The sequence below is a fragment of the Ruditapes philippinarum genome, unplaced genomic scaffold (assembly GCF_026571515.1).
Source record: "Ruditapes philippinarum isolate M1 unplaced genomic scaffold, ASM2657151v2 ctg18096_1_1_1_1, whole genome shotgun sequence".
Lineage (NCBI taxonomy): Eukaryota > Metazoa > Mollusca > Bivalvia > Venerida > Veneridae > Ruditapes > Ruditapes philippinarum.
Window position 1 is genome coordinate 1 of NW_026855742.1, and position 9759 is coordinate 9759.

General features: G+C 33.3%; 1 protein-coding gene across 1 annotated transcript; it reads right to left on the bottom strand.

Moving 5' to 3' along the window:
• Positions 1–1573: 1573 nt before the first annotated feature.
• Positions 1574–9024, bottom strand: LOC132744269 (histone-lysine N-methyltransferase PRDM9-like; the record flags this gene model as incomplete). Its single annotated transcript, XM_060732927.1, has 6 exons — positions 8967–9024; positions 6662–6786; positions 4699–4852; positions 3973–4149; positions 3571–3650; positions 1574–1800 (listed from the first exon to the last, which is right to left on the bottom strand). Coding segments are annotated over exons 2-6 (662 nt in total), but the record flags the coding sequence as incomplete, so codon positions are not given.
• Positions 9025–9759: the final 735 nt, after the last annotated feature.

Consider the following 9759-nt stretch of genomic DNA (forward strand, 5'->3'; position numbering starts at 1 on the left):
GGGAAAAAAATTTAAAAAATAAAAAGGGGGCAATAACTAAAAAAATCATTAAAGGTAGAGTTATTTTCTTTGCACTGCACCCCTCCCTTCAATGAGGTTATCCCCCTATAAATTTTCAAGTTGAAACTCAAATACTTTAAGAGATATGCTCCGGACAAAAATGTCGGACGGAAGGTCGGACTGACGGAGACTATTTCTATATCCCCCGCCGAAAAGGCAGCGGGGGATAATAACAGGCAGAAATAAATGCCGTCATGCGTAAATTTTGCTTTTTTAGGAAAAGAAAGTCGACTTCACCATACCATGTTAAAAATGTAACAAAATAACAGAAATTTAACAGAACTATATTTCAAAACTGATGTGACGTCATGATGTGATGACGTCACAAAGGAGAATGCGCGACATTACACGGCAAAATCAGTAAAAAATACTTAAAATCACTTAAAAAGCATGAAATAAAAATATATTTCATTCGTGAAAACCAGCTACAGTCGACTCTCGTTATCTCGAAGTCATTGGGACCGTCCAAAAAATATCGAGATAACGAAATGTCGAGATAAACATATTAAGGTTAGAACAAGGCGAAACTGATTTTTACAAAAGACATGTGCATACCTTATGTCAAATAAACTATAATATCCCCATGTCTTGTTTTCATAGGCCTAGTCAATATTTAACAAAGTAACATAAGCGGATGTTTACCAGCGGAAATACGGGTGTCTGTGATAAAAACACATAGTGAGGTTTACTCAGTAATACACCAAATAGTGAATCGGATATCGGATATGGTTGATCCGGATATCCTCCCGGGTTATTTATCGGGTCTTTCTCGAGATTGTTCCACCGCTGATTGATTTGGTGGTGATGTTGTGAAACAATATTGCAACGATAGCGTTTCTATACTTTCACTTTTTCATTTACATTTAAAGGCATAATGAATTGATACAGTGTTCGAATATTTAAAAAGAATGTAAAATTCACTCATTGTGGACATAAGTCAATCAACACGCTAATAGATTAACTTTTATAAAAACAGCTAAAACTTGTTACAAACTAATCGACATTATGACACGCGCTATTAATTGAGCAATTATTGCCTAGATTGTGTTTTTCACACGTCTGAAGGGAACGGACGAAGTCGAGATAAACAAAGGATAATAGTGTGAAAATAACTGTTGGGGCTAAAATTTTACATCGAGATACTGAAAATATCGAAATAGAAATATCGAGATAAACAAATATTTCCAATATAGATAAAGAAGGAAGAAAATCGGGACTTTCAAAATTTCATCGAGATAACGAAATATCGAGAAAAGCGATGTCGAGATAACGATAGTTGACTGTATTATATTTTCACTCGTGGCTACGCCACTCGTGAAAATATTGCATCTGGTGTTCACTCAGTGAAATTATATTTCAATCTTACATGCAAAACAAACAAATATCCTCTATATCTATGTGATGGAACATGAATCAGTTGTGATTTTTACTTTTGAAGGTCAGTCACATTTTATCCAGCTGTATTTTGTTAAAACTAAAGAAATATCCGATTTGTTTTAACCTGACATGTTACATTTCATTAGATTTGCTTAAAAGTACATGTGTAACCAAAATTCTCATGTTATGGCGTTTATGAATTTTTTTAAAGTGTACTATTATAATGTATCCTATTCCAAAAAATATCATACAGAGAAAATGGTCATCGTCTGGGGCTTCAAGATGCATGAAATTCACTGCTTTCCTTTCTCTAAATTCATATACCCTTTTCTTTGAAGAACTGTCACTAGACTGCTTCAAGACCTAAAATAGAAACATTCAAATTATATAATTCAAATTTATCATATTTAGGGCTTAATATACAAACAGTGCAAGGTGCAACTAGGCTTTGTGAATCAGTCTCTAGTGATCACTGATGGTTTTGCAGAAATCAAGACTTTTGTTTGATTTGATCGCTGATTTTTTGTTACATCTCTGTCAACTTAACAGATTAAGAATCCTGGATAACTAACCAGTTGTTGTTTTTGTCATATCTCTGCTGTCGGTCAACCAGTAGCAAGATTTTCCTAGATTTATAACCAGTTATAATTATTACCACTTTCTCTGTTTTAGTGCCCAACTATTAATCCTACCTTATTTTGGAATAAGCAGTGTATGACAAACGACCATAATATACTCATTGTAAATTTAAAGATCAATTATCACAGAGATATCATGTGTCCCCAATCAAGGATCAAACCAAAGACTCTTTGAGCTATTAGCTGATGCATACAAGTTCCAGTTCTTTTTTTGGCTGTTTTTTTTGCACCAAATGAAATACATGTCCCGACCGTTCACATTCTTTAAGACTTCATTTAACTTCATTCAAATTAGTCATTGAAAAGAAACCCTAAATAAGTATATACCTCCCATTTAGAGGGTATTCAAAGCAACATTGACACATAATGACATTGACGCCAAATCAGACATCTGACGTCCAGATTTAAAAGAACCTGGGCAATGGTCCACATGATTGGCCATTTTGTATCAGGAATGGGCGAAATGTAAATAACTTTATAATATCTTATACAAATGTAGTTACTTCAAAGATTGTATTTATATTTTCAAATTATCAATGTTTAGTAAAAAGTTTGACCATTTATTAAAATTATATATCCATCATTTGACCTCTTATTATTTGGGTACTACAAGTTTATACTACAGAAAAAAAGATGAAACAATGACCAGCTTAATTTTGTTTCAACTTACAGTACTCAATACTCAAAAAACATTTAAATGTGATGCATGTTTTAAAACAACCACTGTAATTTTTTTACAAGAACATTAATTGCACATTTCATTTCATGACATTCAAACATTTAGGGCTTATCAATTGTAGATTTAGATACAGTTGGTGTTGGTATAGCTGAGTATTGAATTCGTCAATTAAAGTCAATATTAGTTCCTCCGGCTTAAAAAAAAATACATGTAATTTGTTATTGTTTGTCATATTTATGCATTTGAGGCTTTATTAAATCTTAAAATCATCTTTATATAATTATAAAACCTGTCCCTGCCCATAATTGTTTAACCTCAACAACTAAATACAGATAGGTCTCGTTTCTGTGCCAATACAAGTTTGGCCCTTTTGTTTCACATTGCCCTGATTTTCTGTCATTTTTTAGTGCTGATGGCACAATCAACTATTTCAGCAGATCTTTGGATCATATTTACAATGTAAGTCTTTATAAACTATGTGACCCTCTTCAAAATGCGTGTATTGAAGTTTCTAATGAAAAAAATTCATTTTTATTAAAAGTCTAGTTTTAACTCCTGTGACCTACTTTATGGAATTGGAACCTTAAACCATTTAAATAGAGGACCCCCTATGTATATCCTCTGAAGTTTAGCCAAAACTCACATTGGTTAAAGTGAAGATGTTTAAAGGAATTGTGGATAATGAAGAACCACTGAAGGTGGGACAGGACATGCACATTGCCATCAAAAATGCTCACCTCTGAACACTGTGTTTAGGTGAGCTAAAATGCCTCAAAGAAACCTCTTTTTGCTCTGATATGACAACCAATCACTTACCTTGGTTTTTTTCTCTTTTATATCATCATTTTTACATTTTCGCTTTCTTGGTGTTGAGAAAGTAGGATAAACCTTATTTTCTGGAAAATAATTTTTGTTAATATAATTATATATTTTATGATTTTTATCAGAGATATAGCATGACTAATATTAGCTTCCAGTGATTTTTTTTTCTCAATTTTAAAACAACCAGAGGCCTCCTGAAGGAGAAAATATGGCATGATAAATCAGGAAAGGGGGAACAATTGAAATCAAATTCCAACAACAAAAAACAAGAGCTTTAAAAATATTTCCTTTCTCAGATTCAATCTTGTTTTGTTGCAAAATATTAGCTTTCTTGAAGTGAGTAAAAAGCAAAATGGAAAATGTCTTGCTTAAATAAATTGAGCAATCACAAAATACCTCTAGCTCTTTTCTTTCTTTCTAAATCTGGAGTCCAAGTTTCATCACTGTCTGAATCAGAACATTGAATTTTATTCTTAGAAGGTAGAGTGGTATGACTGGCCTGGTTCCTTATTTTCGGTCCTTTAGCTCTATTAGAACAACCTTTCATGAAGTCGGGTTTAATTGCAGGCAAACCTAACAAAAAATATAGATACATTGTATATAAAATTATAAACCTAAATCAAAACACAAATATGCCCGTTATAATGCCACCTGATACATGTCAACACATGAAAGTTATATCCGGACCACACTTGATAGTTGACAAAGATAACGGGAACAAAATTCTGAAAAAAGAGGTAATCAAGTATAGCCAAAGGCGAATGTTGTGGCAAATGGTAGATGTCACTTCTTGTCTTTTTTTACAATACTGTAAATTTTAACCAGTTTTAAAACTAACAGATTTTGTTCAATTGATAATATATTTTTGAGGCTATATACTCGGATAATACTAAAAGATATTTAGATGTAGCATAAACATTTTTAAAAACCGTTACACGATGGGAAATATGCGCTTCAATTTGCGGCTCCGTTCTCAAGTTCCTATGGTTAAAATGAATGAGTGAAGTGTTGTGTTCAAAGTAGGAACCCAACATGATTTTAAAGAATATTTTCTTTCACCCTATGGCGGGTCCCTGCGGTAGAAGGAAATATTAAGCCCTGAAAGGTCTATAACAGTCTTACCCATATAGAGCATAATCTCATAATTCTGTGCAATGTTTTTCAGTCTTGTTTGCTGATGAATGCCCATATCATCCAGCTCTTGTTGACTGAAGAACTGAGTAAGATCAATATCTTTGTCCAGAAACTGGTTCAGATCCAGATTCTTCATGGCCTCCTATGGAAATTAAAAAACGTGATTATTTAAACATATTCAACAGTGATTCAAACTTGGTTGACCATTCGGTCACAGGGCCAATAAAAGTGACTGATGACTGGAAAAAAATAAGCACAGTATGCCCATTGGTGAGGTCAGAGGAAATTACTGCTCAGACATTATATGACCAAAGAAATTTCATTGGTAAAGGTTGAATGACTGCAGCTCTTGGCACTGTTGAATAATAAAATCTCCAATGACAGCAGCCACACTGTTTTATCAAGAAGGGCTATTCCCAATTATGACCCAATTAATGGTCAGCTTGCCTCTGATGACTGTGTCACTAAATTCAGAGCCTTTTCACTAGTTTTGGGGAAGGCGCCCTAGCCCTTTTTGTGGGGAAAAAATGCGCGATTTCCACACTTTTGGGGAAAATACCATATTTTCACACATTTCGGGGGAATATAATAATTTATTTGCATATCTTCCTCCAATCACATTTAAGGTTTACTGTAGTACTAAGCTTTCTGTCCAACAGGAGTAAAAAACATTTTTTACAGATCAATTTATTGACCCTTTATATTACCTCATATTTCCTATTTATAGTATTTTATGTTGGTCATGTGAGGGTTCTTGGTTTGATTCAGAGGGTACATTATTATCAGTTTACACTGTATTACTGGCACTGATGTGCTAGGCTCGCTATTTCCGACAGTTGGGCATGTTGTGCTACTCGGACACAAGGTCATCAATTCATCCAATTTTTAATAAACAATTACAAACGTCACTCAATCGTATTTTCTTCTTGTTCTGTGACATTGTTTACATTAGTGACATCGTATCTGTCGCCATATTGTCGTAACAAATCACATGTGCACTAAAAAATAAGGCAGCAGGGATTTCCCATGCTGTTTTTAGAAAGTTGCAAACTCAGACTGAGGCTCTGAGTTAACATCAATTGTATTAAATCAAGGTATCCCTCTATTGGGTTATTGAATTATTAGCTTTCATTGGACAAAACAATTATCTATTTTAAAACAAGAAAGTTTCTTTACAAGTTTTATTCTTCAGTTAAAGGGGAAATATTTGCCAGAAGAGGAAATTTAGACTGTTTTTTGGGGGGAAAAGGTAGTAATTTGGCTTGGGGAAGTAGCCTCATACAGGCTACAGCAAAGAAGGGGGAAAAGGCCCTGAAATTCCTGTGATAGGTCTGTCTGATGAATGTGAGCCAATATTAATTTTAAAAAATTCTATCTTTTTTATCAGAATCAGGCTAATTTAAGACTGCAGACCCATAATCCATTAAAAGCTAATGATTCAAAATAATATACAATTTTTTTATAAATTTAGATCAATATTGAAATTCAAATCTAATGCATGCACTAATTGCATAAAACAAAATACTGATGACAAAACCTAATCATGGAAAGAAATTCATATAAAGTAGTATGCTTGATTTCCAATCCTGAAACATTTATATTGTGATCAATATAAAATAATACAATTACATGCTACATTTGCTAAATAATATATGTTTAAATAATAAAAATATATGGACTTTGTTTCTTTGATGCAAATGGACACTACTAAGCTGCCAAACAAAAGAGAATAATTAATAAATTAAATGTGGATTCCAAGAAAATGACTGCAGCTCTTGAGTTACATACTTGGTAAAAAAAATCCTAACTTAAATTAATCTAGAAAATTTGCATTTTGAAAAATCATTGTGTACTTTGGTTGGCAAAATTTTATACAATTTTTACCAAACTTTTAGGAAGTTTTACAATTCTACAAAAAGATAAAATTCATTTCAATAAAAAGTTGTCTCACCAAATTTGGGCCACCTCTTGCCATTTTCTTTAACAGCTTTATCCACTTGTTTTTCTTGTCTTTAGCCTTCCAGAATTAATTAAATTTTGAAATATCGCCAGGTGCCCTAAAATTGTACATGTGACCTAGTGTTATTAAAGAAAAAAGTTTAATGAGTCTCATAGAATTTACTTGTAAATATAGGGAAAAACACTGACAATTACAAGCCACACAGGGTTGATATTAAGACAGACTTCCCGAAATACGTCGGTCCGACGGACATGTCCGATAAATTTTGATCAGGTCCGACATTTTTTTATTCCGGATCGGTCCGACTGTCCGGCTTTTATCCAAGCCGCATGTATACAAAATGGCGTCGCTAAAGGTGCCAAACCTGGGGAAAAACGAAAATCTACGTCAGAAGAGTGCGCAGAACAGCAATAAAAGGATGAAAAGAATAGACCTGAGACAAAGTTTCATGAGAAATGGAAGCAGAACCATGAATCATTGGTGTATGACTGGGAGAAGATGAAAATGCGCTGTACGCATAGTGCCGATTTTTACGGCGAAAAAATAAAAGACAAAAAGTGTCTTAGAAATACAAACACAAGTTTTTCTTTGATTTTGATCAATTTTATTTGGTCCGACAGATTTTGTTTCGGTCCGACAGATTTTCATGGTTTGTCAGACCGAATGTCTGACAGTTTTTTTCAACTTTCGGGAAGTCTGTTAAGAGCAAGCCATCATCCAAATTTACCATTTTAAACTATCTTTTTTAAACTATCCAAATAAGAAAAAACAGCACAAACATCTGGACTACAGTCCACTTACAAATTAATAAATACAAAGTCTTCAGTGATTTTTTTTGTTTGATTTTGACCCAGAAATATGGCCTCTTCACAAGGCCAACCTTAAAAAAATGTTTGTTTGCAGTAACCCGACCCAGAATTTTCAAGGTGGGTAGGTAGGTCGATTTTTTTTTTTTTTTTTTTTTTTATGAACTGTACTCCCAAATAAACATGGAATTTCAAAATGCTGGACAATATATGCTTTGATAATCTGGTAACAATTAATAAATTGATAACTGAATTCTAATTTAATAAGACCTACATTTTATTTCTTCTATTAACCTTTAACAGAACGAAAACAAAGCACAAGGCATAATTTTCTGATTCAAAAAAAATTTTTTTTATCCAGACCATGAAAAAAAAATTTGAGTAGGGGCAAATTTTGTGAGTCGGTCGCGTTACTGCAAACAAACATTTTTTTAAGGATGGCCCAATACCAAAACAACATTAAAAATTTACAAAAATGTGTAAAAAAATCACAATTGGCAGGATTGCTATTCAATACCAAACAAAATAATGACCAGACAAAAGACAATCTTGAGAATTTGATTATATATTTGAGGGAATAAAAAGAAGAAAACTTGAACTATGAACATAATTATTAAATGTATGAATAAAGTGACAACAGGTGATGATTTATTCTTGTTTATTTTTTCACAATTTGACAGATTATCGTGCTAAAAATTCACAATTTCAGGGGTAGGGTTGTTGTGAAAAAAGTTTTAAAAAATGAAAAGGGCCTTCTTTGAGTTCATTTAAAAGGGGAATAATTTGGTGGAATTTTAGACAGTGGAATTTTGAGTTATCATTGTGGCTAGGGAATATGGCCGACTGAAATCATGCAAGCGAGTTTGTAAGTGCAGTCTGCAGCAGGGCTTTTATTCATAGGTTGGGGAAGCAGCCCTGCCCTTCATTTTGGGGAAAAATTACAGGGTAAATTCAATTTTTGGGGAAACCTGCATGATTTTAAACAAATTAAAGGATTTTTCTTTGTGGAAGCCAGTGATTTTTCTCACTTAATTGGGAAGAGGCCTGAGCCTCTTGATTTTGGGAAAAATTATCGCTACAATTGCTGATTTGGGAAGTAAAAAAGCTGGTTTAAGTTCAGATTTTTTGGAAAACTGCATGATTTTAAAGAAAATTTCAATTGGGAAGAGGCCTTTTTTTGGAGTCTGTTATATTAGTAGGAAAATCACTGGAAGCAGACCTATAACGGCCCGCTATAGGAAAAACAAGAATATATAGATCTATAAGGTTCATTGCGTTTATTTTAGTGCATTTTATAAGTTTTATTTTTGAAAAAAAACGTGATTGCATGCAATTTCCCGAAAAATGGAAAAAAACCTGGAAGTCAAACTCCGCTATTTACTGGGGTTCCGGTGTTGTTACAATGAGCTAATGATTACTGAAAATAGTATTTAAGACAAATTAGATTTATAAAGATATGAGTTTAATCTTTTAGAAACAATGCATGATACCTTCGGAAAGCACAATTTTGTTTTCCCACTCATCTGTGCAGACGACAATTCATCCGAGTTAACAAACGCTGTACAATAGCTTTATTCCGGAAACCGTATTCCGACATAATAACCCTTATTACTACACTCCGTACAACAAAATGGGAACCGTTGGCTTTATTCCAAAAAATTTGAAAGGTGTGAAAAACCGACATGCTAAGCTTTCAACAAACAATGTATCTATATAAACACGGACTTTAATCGTAATGTAAATTAGTGATATAAAGCAAGCGGGTGCAAATTAGGACAGAAGAATTTTCTAGGCCATTCCTTGCGTCCTGCGCCAGATCGTAAGGTATTTCGGTATCTATCTAACTTCCATTAATGTCAAACCCTCGCGGGAACGTAGACATTACTCTAGACTAGCCACTTCAGAAACAGCTGTGAGATACAAGGGAATCCGAGCACCAGTCCCTAGCTCTTATTGAAAAGACTCTTGGTTCTTTTATATGCCCAGTGTATAGCACTGATTCATTTGAGGATAACCTGGATTTCTTACCCATACACCTCTAGAAAAGGCTAGCGTATGGAATGATTCGTATTCATCACATCACATCAAATCAAATCAAAATTTATTTATTGTCGGTATATACCTATATATATATATATAAAATGTTAAATATATATATATTTATATCAAATATATACAGTATATATTCATCCAAGAATAAAATTAGAATTAAGATATTCTACTGAAAAACTTGAGTTTCTCGACGTAATGACGAAGATTCAGAATGGCATTTTAATAACAGAC